Below are 17,284 nucleotides of genomic sequence, written 5' to 3'. Positions count from 1 at the left end.
CCCCACCCCTCGCGGAGCACGTGACCTTGTTTGGAGGAGGCGCTTGCCCCGGGGGGGGGGGGGGTCGGCCCCCAGAGGCCGCGGGAGAAAGTACTGGGCGTCTGGGCGGTCCTTCCCACGGAGAACCGCAAGGGACCCTCGGCCTCCATCCGAGCTAGCTCCTCCTTTTACAGAGAAGGACACTGAGGCCCGGTGAGGGGGAAGTGACTTGTCCAAGGTCACTCTGGGAGAAAGTTTTCTCAGCGCTTCAGTGTTTATTGATTATTGATCGATTCATTAGATCACAAGTTCCTTGGAGGCAGAGACTTCACTTTTGCGTTTTTGCTTAGCACAGTACTGACTCGCACTTAGAAGTTTACTCAATATTTGTTGTATTGAATTAAATTTTAATACATCGTGCCAGTGCTTGTAGAGAATTTTTGTAGGCGGCTTTTAAAATAATGTCGTCTCTAAGTAGCTCTATTAGGTGGCATTTGCCTGTACCTTATTAGATGGAATAGGGGGCATCCTCCGTAGTCTAAGAGGTACTGGGTGGTACTGCTCATAGTCTGCTAGGGTAGCATTCATTGCTCCTGACTACCCTTGCTTTTGATCAGAGAATAACTTTTCGGGCTACTCCTAAATTCTGAAGGTTATTGCTGCTGCATTTCCAAGACCGAGAACTGGGCTCCAGGGAGTCATCGATTTAGTATTTTACTCTTGCCTTCCATTTGTTGAGAAGGTCTTTTACAAAAGCTCGCTCTTATGGTCTAGTTGTTGCTTGTGGCTTTGGCAATTAAACTGTTACACTTGGTAGTCAATCAGGAATCTCGAGTCCTGGGAAGGGAGGGAGAATTTCTTGATTTCTTAGGAATCGAGGAGTGTATTTTGCTGTTTATTTTATAGCCACTGCTCTGTTCCGTGGCAGTGAAATCCCTCTAGATCAGGACTTTTTAAACTTTCCACTGACAAACCCTATTTGCCCAGGAAATTTTTGCATGACCCCGGGTGTGTATAGTTCTACAAAATGGGGATGCAAATCAAACATTTGCTGAAAATAAATCATAATTTTGTGACTCCCACGTTCATGTAGGAGATCCCATATGGGGTCGCCAGTCACAGTTGAAGAAATTGAGTTCTAGATCATAACAAAATATGTCCTATTACCTTTCTACATCATATTCCACTTGGACCCGCTACCCCCTTTTGGTTTTTCTTTATAATCAAAGAATGACATATACAATACCTTTGTTAAAATAAAAAACTTGTAGAGTTTAAATGACTTGTATTGATATTTCTTGCATCTACTTTCTTTCTATTCAAGTGGCCCTACAGAGCTCTGAGGCTTTCTCTCTCCATCCTTAGTTACTATCCTGGATTTGCTCTGACTTGGAGTTGGAGCTAAACCAAGTAGAGAGACATGGTTTTGCAGACTTTATGAATATCTTTATTTATTTCTTCTTTTTTCAAATGGAGAAGAAATTCTTGTTCTTTAGCATCTACGGAGGCCCCAGTGATTTTAAGATAGGCATCATTAGGCGTAGAGGTAGAATGCATCTTAGAAGTCATTTTAACTAGCCTCTTTATTTTATATAATCATAACCATCTTTATGGGAAAGAATTGTATACCTTATCTCTCAACTAATTTTATTATATAGAAGTCATTATTGATTTAAATATGTAGTTATTTTCTAAGGTTGAACTCTGCTGACAGACCAAGAGGAAGGAAAAAAAAATATTACTGTAATCCTGGCTCTCTGCTAAATTTGGTTGTTAAAGACAAAGACTGTACAGCTAGTGAAAACTGGTTGTTTCTCCTTCCCCTCAACACACCTAGATCCTTTTAATAATTAATATTCTAAATTAAGACTTATTAAAACTTTTTCACTTATGACTCCTTTTTACCCAAGGAATTTTTATGCCATTCTGGGCATATATAGGTATATAAAATAGGTATACAAATCAAACATTTACTGATGATCATAGGTTTTTGACCCCCATATTCAGTTACCTTATCCGGGGTTGTAACCCATAGTTAAAAAGCTGGGTTCTAGACAAACTGACTTGTTCTTCCCCCATATGACATTCTATCTTCCTATTATTATTATTATTTTTGCAAAGATCCCCTCTGCTTAGAATGCTTTGCTTGCTTATCTTTGCTTTTTGGACCCACCCCCCTTTCCTCAGGATTCATTTCAAATGCTCTCCTATAAGACTTTTTCCGAGTCTCTCTAATCAACTGTGTTCTGACTGTCCCCAACTTTTTACTTATTTAATATAGATTTTGTATTTATATACATGTTGTTTTCTTCCCAAAAGTGTATAAACTGTTTGAGGGGCCTTGTTTAGTTTATTTCTGAGTCACCGTTGTCTAACACTACATTGTACCTAATGGGCACTTAATAAGTTTGTTGAATTGAATTTTTATCATATTCTGTCAAAAATCTTTTCCCTGTAACTTTGCTGCATCATATCTCATTCTGCCTTTGAGAGCTAATTTAAACAAAATATGTTTCATGTCTTCCACATTGCAATCTTTGTGTCCCATAGAATTCTCCAAACCAAAAATCTTAACTCTGGTCCCTGTGACCTTGAACAAGGCATTTAGGCTCTCTGACCTTAGTCATTTCATCTACAGAATAATGTCTAAGCTCATTTGTCAAGTGGTCTCTAAGGTTTCTTTCACCTTTAAATGTTATGTTCCATGTTTCTTCAGTTAAGATCAATTCTTTGTTCTAAGTCTTCTCACTTTTCCTTGCCACTCTTAACTCTACTGTGCTCCAACTTATTAGTGACCTCTTTGACATATAATGTTTAAATGGGGCACAGTACTCCCGATATGGTCTAACTAGGTCGGAGTATGGCAATATTCACTTGGTCTGTACATCTTACAACATATTAGTTTGGCCTAAATTGCAATAGCTCTTTGGGCTGCCTTATTCTACTCTTGAGTTTTTGAGGTTGTAGTCCACTATAAATCTCCAAAGGCCTTTTCTTGTTAGTCAAACCGTCCTCATTTCTATCTTTTTTGTAATATTTTTTGAATCCAGGTGTAGGATACTTGTTTTGATACTTAATTTAACCAGGTTCGTGTTCATTGATTAATTTTTAGCTCAGTATTCTAGCCTGTCAAAAATCTCTTTGAAACATGATTCTATAATCAAGGGATTTCTATGCATTCTTCCTGCTTTGTATCATTTGTAGATTTGATAAGCTTGTCTTCTTTTTCTTTGGCAAATTGTTAAACAAATCTAATCAAATAATCACTCCATTGGTGATCTCCCTCCATGTAATGAAATCAGTTAATCTCATTGAGTCTTTGGCTCTCCTCAACTTTTTTATCTCCTAAACTAGATGTTGTGTTGATAGCAAATTTCCCCTACATTATCTTATATTTTCCCTTTATTTTGTTTAACCATCACTTCTTGCTTTCACAAACTCTCCTGACCCCAGTAGAGATGATCACTTGCTCTTATACTGTAGGCTCTGGGGCCCAGCACTGTTCCTTCTATGCTTCTCCATGTCATTGTGCTAGGTTTGGTATAGTCCTGCACTTTTAGCCCCTCTTTGGGTCATTGCCCAGTTATCTGCCTTTATGCCAATCATACCAGATCAGTGGCATCTTTGGTGGTGCAGGGAGCACATGCTGTGAGGAGGAAGGCAGGTAAGACTGATGAATGCTAGTACCTTAACTAGCCTTGCCATTTCAGGCTGGGCCTAGCCACAACACCCTCCCTTCCACTTCACCCCATCTCTAGCCTGTGAGAAGTGTGGAGTGTAGAGAGCTATCAGAATGTGGAAGGGAGAGGAGAGAGTTGCCATCCTAGAAAGGTAGGAAAGAGTTTGTCAGCTAGACAGTACTTCTCTAAATCAAATCTCTTTGTTGTGAATTTTAAAATTATTTCTGTAAAGAAAATTTATTTTGTTTTAGATTATGTAGACAAGCCCTTGGAGAAGCCATTGAAACTAGTCCTTAAAGTTGGAGGAAGTGAAGTTACTGAGCTCTCAGGATCAGGCCACGATTCTAGTTATTATGACGACAGATCAGATCATGAGCGAGAACGTCATAAAGAAAAGAAAAAGAAAAAGAAAAAGAAATCTGAGAAAGAAAAAGAGAAGCACCTTGATGATGAGGAAAGAAGGAAAAGAAAGGTAAGGAATGCCTGCATATTCAATGATAATACTGTCTTTTCAACATCTGGAAATGTCATCTCTCCCTCCATTTTTATCAGATTTTTTTCTTCCCAAAAATGTTTTCATAGAAACTTTTTTTTTAAAACTAGCTACTTCAGCAAGATGAACTTGGCATCATAGATTTAAAACTAGAATTGATCTCAAGAGTTAACCTGACTTAACCCCTTATAGATGAGAAAACTGAGTCTCAGCCAGATGAAGAAGATTGTGTCTAAGATCATAGAAGTAGTAAATTGCAGAAATAGTCATCTCATCCAGCTCCTCTAGTTCCACATTCTTCAATTATCGTTAAATTATATCTCTATAGTATAGTTTTCTCCAGAGGAAATTCTGTTCTTTCATATTAGATAAAAATACCTTGCTTTTATTATTTGTGATGCCAAATTGTTTTCTCAGAAAGTGATATACAGTGTTGAGTTTCTGGATTGAGAGTTACATAGCTTGAGATCTACTTCAAGTTCACACAGTAGAAACAAAAAGTATTGTATATTGTTTTTCCATATTAAATGTTCAGTGAGATGATATATTATTTAATTTAGAAACTGCTACTAAAAAGAGAACTTCAAAGCCCTACATATTTATCTACACCTCAAAAGAGTAAACATTTACTGAGTTTTAGGGTCCCAGTATATTTTGAAAATTTGAGGCTTTTTTGACTTAGTGTCACACTTAGAACAATTGCTGGTATTGAGAATAAGGAGAGACATTGAGACTAGTTAAAGAAATGGATTTCTCTTACCAGAATATTTTTTCCTCCCCCAACTGATGAAATCATGTCCCTCAAGTTATATCAATCCCGGCTCAGCCATTTGAGGTTAATTATTCTTAAACCTCACTGTTACAATTAGTCCTTCCCTTTACTTTTTAGGAGGAGAAGAAGAGGAAGCGAGAAAAGGAGCATTGTGACACTGAGGGAGAGACTGATGACTTTGATCCAGGAAAGAAAGTGGAAGTTGAACCACCTCCAGATAGACCAATCAGAGCATGCCGAACTCAACCAGGTAAGAAAGAAAGATTATATTTCCTTCCATTATCAAAAATACTTCTCAGAAGACATTTTTCTGGTACTCTTATTTTCAACTTAGCTTTGACAGTGATCCAAAATGAAGAGAGAAAAAAAAATTCCCCAGATCCCTTTTTCTCATAATTTTCTTCTCAGTAGATTTCACCTAAACCTGACTAAAAGTAGAGTTCTTGCAATCTTGTCCCTCTTTCCAGAAGGGGAACATTTCTGATTGATTAAAAAAAAAAATCACTAGCCTTTCCTGTCCAGGTCAAAACTTTTTTCATAAAAAGGAATGAAGTACATTTTTTGAAATGAAATGACCTTTCAAAGTCACCTGTGGAATTTATAAAATATGCTTGAAAGGAAAAGCAAGCTGTACACAAAATAGACGTTTGAAATTTCATATACTTTCCCTTTTTTCTGCCTTTGTTATGGAAATTTTATTATATTTGACATTTATTAACAAAATGATAACATTTAAATAAAATAATAAGTATTAATAAATGCAGTCAATAAGTATTTAGGATTCTATTGTATGCCAAGCCTTATCTTGGTTCCTCTCTTCCTACTATACTATTTCACTTGGTAGTTTTGGCTTCCATAGTTTCAATTAGCATCTATATCTTGTTGATTCTCATATTTACTTATTCAGACCTAATCTCTCCCTAATCTTCACATTTCACATTTATAACTGTATAGACATCTTAAACTGGATGTTCCATAGACATCTTAAACTTAACTTAAATTTTGAATTCATTTTCTTTCCCTTCATATCCAATTTTTTCCCAAACTTCCCTGTTACTGTCTAGGGCACCATCATCTTCCCTGTCCCCCAGGTTTGTAATCTAAATGTCATGCTCAATTGCTTATTCTCCCATACCTATAATCAAGCTGTTGCAAAGTTCTGTCAATTTTATCTTTGCGTTCTCTGACCAGCCACCACTCTAGTTGGGCCCTTAGCATCTCATCCCTTACTATTGCAATAGCCTCTTTTTTGGTGGTATCCCTGTTGCCACCCATATATCAAATTAATCTTCCTAAAGTGATGATCTGACTATCACCTTCCCTCCACTAAACCCCCCATTTAGTAACTTCAGTGTCTCCCTGTTACCTTGGCATTCAAAACCCTTCATAATCTAATTTTCTACCTTTCCAATTTTTTTACACCTTACTCCTCCCCACTTCGCCTACCTTTTAATTTGCTCTGTGAACCAGTGATATTCACCTTCTTGCTGATCCACACAGAAAATACTATTTTCAGACATCAGGCATTTTTACTGGTTCTTCTTGGAATTCTCTTCCTCCTCACCTCTGCCTCCTGGCTTCCTTTTAGTCCCAGTTAAAAGTCCATCTTCTACTAGATTTTTCTTATTCCTTTTAATGCTAGTGCTTTTGCTCAATTGCTGATCTCTAGTTTATCTTGTCTGTTTATACAGTTGTTTGCATGTTGTCTCTTCTGTCAACCTGTAAGCTTCTTGTAAGCAAGGATTGTCCTTTGCCTTTTTTTGCATCTTAAGTGCTTAGCAGAGTGCCTGGCACATAAGACAGGCTTAATAAATAAATGCTTATTGTCTCACTCATTGACTCTGTGCAACATGCTAGGGATGCATGTTCTCAGTAGACCCTATTGTCTAATAGGGAGACAACATGTAGATGAGGAGGGAGAGAATTGCAGGCTTAAGAAACAACCAGTGGAAATGCAGAGTTAAGAGTTAGAATATCCCGAGCCAAAAGTAATGAGTCCTTGTTTTAGACATTAAATTTTGAAAAGTCTTTAGTACATCCATTTGTAAATATACCACTAGGTAAAAACCAATAGGACTTGGTTTATGTAGACCTTATAGTCAAAGAACTTGTCTAAAACACGAATATAATAGTAATATACAAATATATTCAAAGTTATATATTGTTTACCTTAAGAGTTTACCAAAAGTGTCATTTGAGGTTTTATGGGAAAGAAAGTCACCAGCTGTAGGAGGTAGTAAGATTTCTTGGAATAGATTACCTTTCAGATGGACTTGAATAAGGGAGCAATTTTCCCCTCAAATTATCTTAGATTTATTATCCATGTCATATTATTCCTCATAGTCCCCATATACCTTAAAATCCTTGAGGCTAGGGACCATTTTTTGTTTTCTTTTTGTAGCTGTAGCCTCTGCATCTTGCATAGTCTTACACATAATAGGCATTTAATCATTGTTGAAGAGTTGGAAAGGATTATATTCCACATGGAGAAAACGGCAAAAAAAAGGCACAGAGCTTTGAGATTATAAACATGAGTAGGATTTGGGGAAGGTGTTTAGTTTGGCTTTTGTTTTGAATGTGTGGAAGGATGTAATCTAGCCTTAGGCTGCAAAGTTAGGGCAGTTAGAGGTTGTATAAGAACTTGAATGACAAGAATAGATGTTCAGATTTTTCTAAAAAGGAAAAAGGGAGCCACTGAAGAGTATTAAAAAGAGTATTGACATGGCTACTTCCATATGAAAAGTTATTTTAGCAGGAGTGTGAAGAATGAGACTAGAAGGCAATGATAGTGGAAATAGGAATACCTGTTAAAGGCTAGTTCAGAATTCTAGATAATTTTTAATAAGGTTCTGGCTCTGGGATTATGGTAGCAACAATAGGAATAGAGATTTGGAAAGACATAATCATAGACTAGTGTCCAATGTAAATTGAAAGGAAAGGATAGAGGAGAGAAATATTGAAGAGGTAGACACAATAGGACTTGATAGCTAATTAGATGTAAGTATGAGGAAGGACAAAGTCAAAAATTTAATTCACCAAACATTGGTTAAGTACATACTACGTTTGTAGTGCTGAAAATACAAAAACACAAATGAAATTATTCCTTCAGGAGCATTTTACTAGATAAATATAACACATATGGACACAAGTAAATAAATACAAAGTAATATAAAACAATTTCAGAAAAAGTTTTTGGGTAGAATGTGAGAGTTGAGTCATGGAATTTAAACCAGGGATTCAAGAAGCAGAACAGCACAGAATTTCATGTATAGGGAATGCCTGATTTCATTTTGGAATGGAGAATTTATGAAGGGGAATAATGTGATGAAATAAGTCTATAAAAGTAAATGGGAACCATATTGTAAAACGTTTATCCTAAAGACAGGGGAGCCACTGAAGATTTTGGTAGAGAATCTTTTTTAAAATTATATTTCCTTCATTATCAAAAATATTTCTCAGAAGACATTTTTCTGGTAATCGTTATTTTCAATTTAGCTTTGACAGTGACACAAAATGAAGAGAGAAGGAAAAAATTCCCTAGATTCCTTTTTCTCATAATTTTCTTTTCAGTAGATTTTACCTAAACCTGACTAAAAGTAGAGTTCTTGGAATCTTGTCCCTCTTTCCAGAAGGGAGAACATTTGTAATTGAGTAAAAAAAAAAAAAAAAAAAAAAAGAAGCCATCAGATGGGAGAAAGGGATTACAATTGGGGAGAATATAGACTTTTTAACCCAACAGCCTTCTGCCCAGCAGTGTCCAGTGCGAACAGCTCCAATGTAATCGCCAGGTGATGTGGAGAAATCTAGAAAGTGGTGAATGAAAGAGACCACATAGGTTAACTGCTAGGGAGAAAGGGTTTGCTTGTATCTCTATAGATGGAAAAGGAATCAGATGGGTGCCAAGAGCACCTGGAGAGAGACAGAAAAAGAGAAAAACCTAAAAACAAAGGAGACCTAAGAAACATCTGACACTGAAAGAGCATGGCTGATAATGAGATTGTTACAGAACTTCAAAACCAGCAGGAATCATTGGATTTCCTAAGATAAAAAGTTGTTAATAAGACTGTTGCAGAATTTCAAAACCAGCAGGAATCATTGGATTCCCTGAGACATGATAAGACTGATACAGGACTTCAAAATCTTCCGGAATCATTGGATTCCCTGAAATGAAAAATTGTTCATAAGACTGTTGCAGAACTTCAAAAACTGCGGGAATCATTGGATTCCCTGAGATGAAAAATTGTTGATAAGATTGTTGAAGAACTTCAAAGCTTATAGGAGTCATTGGATTCTCAGACACATGAAGTAATGGACAATAGATTGATTTTGGACTATTTCTAGGATTTATGGACATGTATAATTCCTCATCTTGATTCATGTTGTTTGTAATATCTCCAATGTTGATGGATTTATGTATACCTGTTTCAAGTCTGACCTTTTCAGAAACCTGCTAATCTGATTTGATTCCCCATTTTCCTTTGGTTTTCATCTCCCTTCCTGTGACATCAGGGAGGTTATGATTGTCTCCTTTTTTTGGTATTTTCACCCCTTTTTTGAGTAGTCAGGGAAGGTGTGATCACCTCCTTGAGAAGTCAGGGAGGATGTGACTACCCACCCTATGTTTTAAAAGGAAAGAAAGTAGGAAATGTTATAGGCCAGAACTCTGTACTTAAAACAAGGATTCTTACAAGATGCTAATTCAGTGGAATTGATGAGACAATGGTTATCTAATTTAGAATGGTGCTTAATAGTTCTCTTAAGTTCAGTGTGATTGATTTAATCTTACAATAAATAATAGTTTCCTAGTGATATAATGATTGGTTTACACTCAGTTTAAAGCATATAAGGTGGGAGGGAGAGACAGATTCATAGCATCTTCCATCTTTGTGGTGGCTGGAGGCTGAAGCATGAACCGTTGGTTTCAGAATCACTTCATCTCACACCACAGTGGTGACCTATCCTGCATTTTCTCCCCTGAAACCAAGTCTGCTCTGAAAGCCATGAAAAAAGCTAGCTGAGCATCAGGCGAAGGAGACAGTAAAGACTTTTGGACTTCGATACCTGGCTATTCTTGTGTTGATTAACCTGCTGACATGAAGGCTGCTCTCAAGACCCCCAGGAAAACCAAACAGAACATTACAAGTCCCCACAGTCTTCTCTCTGGGTCAAATGGATTTCCCATCTCAAGTCTATTGGAACTGGCCTGAATCACCTCATTGCTGAAAAGAGGCACACCCATCAGAATTCATCATCATAAATTCTTGTTGCTGTGTACAATGTTTTCTTGGTTCTACTCACTTCCCTTAGCATCAGTTCATATAAATTTCTCCAGACCTTTCTAAAATCATCCTTGTATGGATTTTAGTCATGCTATAATCAGTCAAAAGTTGGAAATATTGGAGAGAAAATAGCCAGCATTATAGAAGGTGGCAAAAAAAATTCTTTTTTCATGAAAAAACAAGTTTAAAATCAGGACCAGCAGATTAAAAGGATATATATTTTTTCCCAATAAATCAGTGACTTGATGATCATTGTTTATCCTGAAGCCAAGTCCCTCCATTAGTAGAGGAATGTGAGGAGTATATCGAGAGTGAAAGGGAATTTGTAGATCATGGATTCCCAAGGGCAGGCACATTAGAAGGAAGATAGGTATCAGGGGAATGAAATTTGTCTAGGCTGCCATCAGTTTCTGATATTAAGGAGATCCAGAGAAAATCTTGTAGAATAAAATTAATTAGAATGTTGACTTCATGGTCATGTACTCATTCCATCATCCCGGTGGTGCCATTTTGCTTGATTGTGATGGTTATCTAGGTTATCATAACCAACTGGAGATGGTCAGAAGCCTCTGAGCTACAGTTCAGGATTGTAAAGTTAACTGATTAAGACTAAACCAAACTTGATTTTTTTGACCCCAAAACCTGCACCAATTTCTTAATTCCCTTTTGGTGGATTACTTGGGAATGGTGATACCAGTCTTAAAATATTCTTTAAGCATTCTTCCCTACTTCTCCTTTTCTTTTCCCCAAGTCCTGTCAGTTCTACCTCTCTACTTATTTCCTTTTCATTCCACCTGCTTGGACTATTATCAGAATCTCCTGATAAAGTTCTGTTGAAGTTCTGTTGTTTATTATATACCATGTTATCTAAGAATAAAAATATAATATAATTTCTGTGGTCAAGGAGTTTACATTTTAATAGGGTGAAGGGGATATAACATGTACAAGCTTTAGTAAATGAGTGAAAATTTGAGGAGGAAAAGCAATATTTCCAGTCTATCCTCTCTCCATTCCCTCCTTCAAGTTTAAGGAAGTCCTCTTCCTTATCTAATCTCATCATTTCTCTGCTAGAAAACCTACATTGACTTCTGCTAATTATAAGCATTTCCTTCAAAACATTCTACTAACTCCTTTGACTAAAGCTTCCACAAGCAATCAGTTTTCACTGCATAATATTTCCTACTCTTTCCTTTAAAAAACACACACATGCGCACAACAACTTAGCCAAACTCTTGTTTGGCTGTTTCTCAGGATGAGAATACTACTATATTTAAAATTTTTATAAATCATTTTTTTAGAGCACATATTTCTATGCAGCAATTAAACTTTTCTCAGTGCTAGTAGTTTGATTTTTTTTTTTTTAAAAGGGGGGGGAGAAATTCTTTGGATCTTAATAGATTTGGGTTGTAATTTAGCAGAGGATTTATGCCAAAATACATTGCAAAGGAAGCTCCTGTACATTATAAATCATGTTAATGCTCATTTAATAGTCTTTAAAATTCATTAGAGTTCAGATCATTTAAAATCAAATGAGTTGATGTTCAAAAATTGAGAGTCTGTTACGAAGTGACACCAGAGTTGTCTGGACTAACTACATTTAACTGCTTTTTTTACATTGGCAGCTGAAAACGAGAGTACCCCTATCCAGCAATTGCTAGAACATTTTCTTCGCCAACTCCAGAGGTAAATCCTGCATTTGTAGAAATAGACAGTATCTAAAGGCTTAGAGGATTTTATGCCCTCTCAGTATTGATTCTTCCATTTTTGCATTTGATAACACAGGTCATTTCAAACCAACTTTCCACTCGGGGGAGGTGGGGGGGGGGAATCATTTTTACTATCATTTTGATTACTTTAATAATGAAACTCCTTGGATGTGAATCCAAGTAAAACTTACTTTTACTGAATGTTGTCTTAGTGAGATCCCATTCTACTTTACTCCATAGTATAAGGATAATCTTAAACTTACTTTTACTTTCTAATTCAAACCAGAGTTTTTCCACATATTGCAGTTTGAATTCTTCCCCCTCTTTTAATGAGATGTCCCTAAGTATAGCATGCACATGTGTTTGTTTCTTTGTGTGTGTGTGTGTGTGTGTGTGTGTGTGTGTGTGTATTAGATAAGCATTAGACTTTGGGGTATAACTAAATGTTTTCTAGCTTTGAATTGAGATCCTAAGGAAATACCTGCATACCCAAGCCCATGTTACTTATTTACTTGGAAATTAATCCCTTCATCCTCCCTCACATGAGGAAAAGGGAGGAAAAGAATGTGTGCAGCTTCTGCTTGGGCATCTTTCAAGTGCCAATCCTTGTCAAAACTTCCTGGTTACCTTACATATACTGAGAGTGAGTCTGAACATTTAGGCATTGTTTTTTAGAGAGTGCCATGGGAATTGGTTGAAAATTTATTTTCTGCCAACAAGCATTTAAGTGTCCACTGTGTTCTGGTCAGTTATTTAGTAAACATTTGTTAAGTGCCTCCTATCTGCCAGACACTATGCTAAGTTCTGAGACCACAAATGCAAATGAAAACACAGTCCACTGTAGTGGGGGAAACCCACACACAAAAAGAAGTTGTAAAATGGGATAGGAGGAAAGTATTCCCCTCTCACCAGGACCATGATGGAATGTTTCAAAGACATCCAAAAGAGTACTGGGAATCCAATGATAGAAGTGAAACATCTCCTTCCATTAAGGAGTTTGAAATTTAACATTTCAGGAATAAAAAGTAGTGAAATATTTATACTGATTGGAACATTCATAGTGTCCTTACCATAGAAGATAAAAGTTTTGGTTCTTTCTTTCTTAAAATCTGTTATACATGAAACTTCAATTTTGGCCAATACAGTTGCCTAATACAGTTCTGTATTTTAAAGTATTTTGCCTAATTTACAAACAGGGACTTGGGATTCCCTGGTGAAATTACAGGTGTGTTCTTCATTTTTAGGAAAGATCCTCATGGGTTTTTTGCTTTTCCTGTCACGGATGCAATTGCTCCTGGATACTCCATGATAATAAAGCATCCCATGGACTTTGGTACAATGAAAGACAAAATTGTAGCTAACGAGTACAAATCAGTCACAGAGTTTAAGGTAAATTGTTTTGGCAACTGAATGTGTTATTCTAAAGCACTATCCCTTTTCATCTTTTTCTGGTTAAGAAACTTGAGTCATTCTGTCAAGTTTACCAGTTGAGAGAATTCATTATTTCACTTTTACTATTTCCTGACTACTAAACTTTCCAGTCTTTACTCAGGTTGGAAATTGATTTTTATAATGTGCCTTAGAGATTATCAAGCTTTTTACATTTATTACTGCTTTTATTGTCCAGCAGCTCAAGTAGATAGGAATTAGAAATATTTACACACCCATTCATGTAGTGGAAATAGCCTGATGAATTTTATCTCTAGATTTCTGACTTGTTTTCTCACTCTTGGACTTCTGGTGTCAGATATTGATGAGAGACAAAAGAATCTTGGTATGCCAGCTGAAATGCAGACCAACCCATTTGTGAGTGTTGGGTGCTGAAAAAAACATTGCTTTAAGGTAAATAACAAGACTGGTTCAAGGTGATGGTTGTATAACAGTCAGTCTTTGATAAAACATAAGAATACCACACTTGGAGGCAGAAGCCCAATTTAGAATATTGGCTTGGTGATCTTGGCCAAGTCACTCATTTCCTCTTCAGTTTTTCCACCCGTAACCTAATATAATCATACTTCGACTACCTACCATCTATATTTGTGGAGGCCCACATACAAATAATACATGTAATTGTGAGCTGTTACTGTCTGGGCCCACATAAGAAGCAACATTGTAAGAAACAAGTTTTCTTAGTTGAGCTTGTACAACTTAACTGGATGCATCTTTTCTGGTTATAGTTAAAGGTTTTGAATATAGATTGACAGTTGCTTTTTTAGCTGAGGAACCAAAAAAGTGTAATTTTCTTTGATTTTAGACATGATCACATAACAGACTACAATGGTAGTGTTTTTGAAAGCCTCTAATCCATTTTGGTGGCGACAGTTAACATTTCAGAGATTAATTTTTCTCATTTGTTACTAAACTTAGAGCTTTTAGTATATCTTTTTTCTTACTATTAATTATTTTAGTTTTATGTGATTTAATTTTTGAAAGTTGTATCTAAGAGTATCTTCTAGAAAAGATGCATATTATTTACTCTCTTTTTTAATGAAAAGACTGGAATGATTGTCAACTCACGTTGGAGTTGGGATTCGAATTCAGATCTTCTAACTCCTTTTCCTTTCCTCTTTATATTAAATCGTGCGTGGTATGCTAGGAATGGGGACATGATGTAATATTTGGGTTCTGCCAAGAGTCAGTCACAGTTAATTCCATGCTGCTCTGTGTGAGGCAGGATTTTAGATAGAGGACTGGCCTTGAAATCAGAAAGATCTGGATTCAGGTTCTTTGTCAGATATGTTCTACGTGTGTTGTCATGGGCAAGTCACTTAATACTGAGCATCTCAGTCAACTCTCTAAGAACTGATGAGTTGTTGCTCTGGATCATTGTAGGAAATTTCTAAATCAGGAGGTCTCCACGTTTCAAAAAGAACGTTATAGTAATAATAGTTTGCTGATTGATATTACTTAAAAAGAATATACCTGGACAGGATTGTCCGAATCCAGTAGAATCATGGAATCTCAGAGTCAAAAGTGACCTTCGGTTAGTTTAACTCTTCAAAGAGTGGTCATCTGTTTAAATACCCGTGATAAAGAACTCATTACACATTGGACAGAATTTCTAAATCTTTTATTTTTTCTTTTTGAAGGTTAGGTTCTTTATATAAGCAAGTGATTTTAGCATTTCCAGTTTTTATACTTAGCAGCTACTTGACTGATTGTCCTATAATGAAAATTAAGAATTGTTTAAAAAGGAATTGCCACTTTTCATTACAGAATTTATTTGTTCTATTCAGAAAAGAGTTAGGCACTGGGAAAAAAGCTAGCTATTTTTATTATTGCATTTCTCTTTTAAAAAATCTTTTAGGAAAAAATGCCTCTGAAAACAGATTTTGGCAGATAGTTGAAATATTGCCTGAGAACTCATCCATTATCCTTGCAAAGTGGGGTATCTAGAACTGTGGTTAGTTGCTATTTTGTGGCCTTTCAAACTTGAAATCTTTCTGTGTTTTGTATTTTTCAGGCAGATTTCAAACTGATGTGTGATAATGCAATGACTTACAACAGGCCAGACACTGTGTACTACAAATTAGCCAAGAAGATACTCCACACAGGCTTTAAGATGATGAGCAAAGTAAGGAATCTATTAAAAACAAAGAGCTAAAAAAAGCACAGACTCTTTTTAAAATTTATATGTATGTAGAAGGAAAAATTCTCAATCATAGTGATTAACATTATTCCATCCATCTATCACCTCTTCTTATAATTCCAGTGATCGCATCTGCAGTGTAGAATTAGCCTCATGGCTGTCACTATCAGGCCCTTTCCTCCAAACACTTTTTTTTCCTCTTTCCACACCAGCTTTTGATCAAGCTGGGATATTTTATTGGGGGAGGGGAGATGGAGGCGGTGTTCAAATTTACAGTTGATGATTTCAAGCATGGAAGTAATTCATGTTGGATTTCATTCACCTCCTCTGGCCCTTTAGTTTATGGGCCTGCCAAAATATCCAGCAGGCTTCAGGCTCCTTTGACATTCTTGGAGCTCTAAGTCCACTGTACCAGCCTGCAGTGTAAAAACCACGTTGCATGCATACGACATCATTTACTTGCGACTGATTAACATATCAGGTAAGATGAGGTATCTGTGTCTGTTCTTTTTTTATTTTCTTATTTTATTTCTTCGGAATCACTTTAGGCAGTATGCTAAACAATTTGGTGCCATGATACCATGATCAAATCATGATGCATCGCCATGGAACATTAGCCATTAGGAATGAAGTAAGGGCCATGGCCATTCCCATCCCATCCCATTATCATAGCGCCTTGGCTATGCGGGAAAGGTAAAGTCCCTGCCGCTCTGTCCTTTCTGATTCTAGGAACGGCTGTTAGCTTTGAAGCGCAGCATGTCGTTTATGCAGGACATGGATTTTTCTCAGCAGGCAGCTCTTTTGGGCAATGAAGACACAGCTGTTGAGGAACCTGTCCCTGAAGTTGTTCCTGTCCAAGTAGAAACAACCAAGAAATCCAAAAAGCCAAGTAAAGAAGTTATTAGGTAAAGGTTTTGATGAAAATGTATGCAACTGCTTGCTGAAGTTTGGTGCTCATAAGTAAAATAACAAGTCAGTCTTAGTGTTATGAGTAAAGTAGTAGAAGCAAAATTTTTTCTACAGTAATGTTTTCCAAAGAAGTTATGTGCATACTCATTTAAGGTTTTATGGAGAAGAGCACTATACTGAGAATTTTTAGACCTTAGTTTTAGGCTTATCTTGATTTGCAATTCACAGGGTATCTTTGGCTAAGTCATTTGGCCACCTCTGCTGAATGATGTGAATGTTATTTGGCAGGTTCTTTGAGCTCCTCTGAAGAAATGCATATCAACATATAACATTATTATTTGTTATACAGGTAAAATTTCAATATAGACAAGATCTCTAAGTAACAAAAAATTTTCATTTACTTGATTATTCATTTCAGATGCGCTTAATACAACCAAATACTGGCACAACAAAGGATTTGAAAATTCTCTTCACATTTGTCTTAATTTGATCTGTGTTAGAAATAAATGGTATTATTGCCTTGTAACCCTTGTACTAATAAGTCTGATTGCTTCACTGTTTTGTATTCTTCCTCAGGAACTCTTCTTGGAAAGATAAAAGATTAAATCATTGATTAACATAATGCACCAAAGTTTGATCTGAAATAAACATCTTTGCACATGCTTGGCTAGATGTTGTCAGTCCCCAACACACATGTCAGATGGGCCACGCAGGGCTTTTCATTTGGCATGTTGGTCTGAACTAAAGGCGTTTACTGTTGCCTGCTGTTACTGTCACCCTAGCATTCCCACAGGTCTCCTGGCTAGAGTACAGGATATGGCTGACGGGCATAATTCTGAAAGCTGAGCTGCTGGTGATCCTTCTGCCCCCTGCTCTA

At 36.5% G+C, this 17,284-nt stretch overlaps 1 protein-coding gene across 10 annotated transcripts in view; it reads left to right on the top strand.

The window, feature by feature from the left end:
• Positions 1-17,284, top strand: part of BRD9 (bromodomain containing 9) — a 49,244-nt gene that overhangs the window by 463 nt on the left and 31,497 nt on the right. For 4 of the 10 annotated variants that reach the window (XM_031946082.1, XM_031946085.1, XM_031946089.1 and 1 more), the window contains exons 2-7: positions 3,911-4,131; positions 5,042-5,174; positions 11,826-11,886; positions 13,154-13,298; positions 15,373-15,483; positions 16,228-16,403. In XM_031946082.1, coding sequence (XP_031801942.1) covers positions 3,911-4,131; positions 5,042-5,174; positions 11,826-11,886; positions 13,154-13,298; positions 15,373-15,483; positions 16,228-16,403 — 847 coding nt within the window. The remainder of the gene's footprint in view (positions 1-3,910; positions 4,132-5,041; positions 5,175-11,825; positions 11,887-13,153; positions 13,299-15,372; positions 15,484-16,227; positions 16,404-17,284) is intronic. The other 6 variants (XM_031946084.1, XM_031946091.1, XM_031946088.1 and 3 more) reach the window with 2 other exon arrangements.

The sequence above is a fragment of the Sarcophilus harrisii genome, chromosome 1 (assembly GCF_902635505.1).
Source record: "Sarcophilus harrisii chromosome 1, mSarHar1.11, whole genome shotgun sequence".
NCBI classification, from domain to species: domain Eukaryota; kingdom Metazoa; phylum Chordata; class Mammalia; order Dasyuromorphia; family Dasyuridae; genus Sarcophilus; species Sarcophilus harrisii.
Note: the sequence above shows the minus strand (reverse complement) of the source record. Positions and strands in the feature narration are given on the sequence as shown.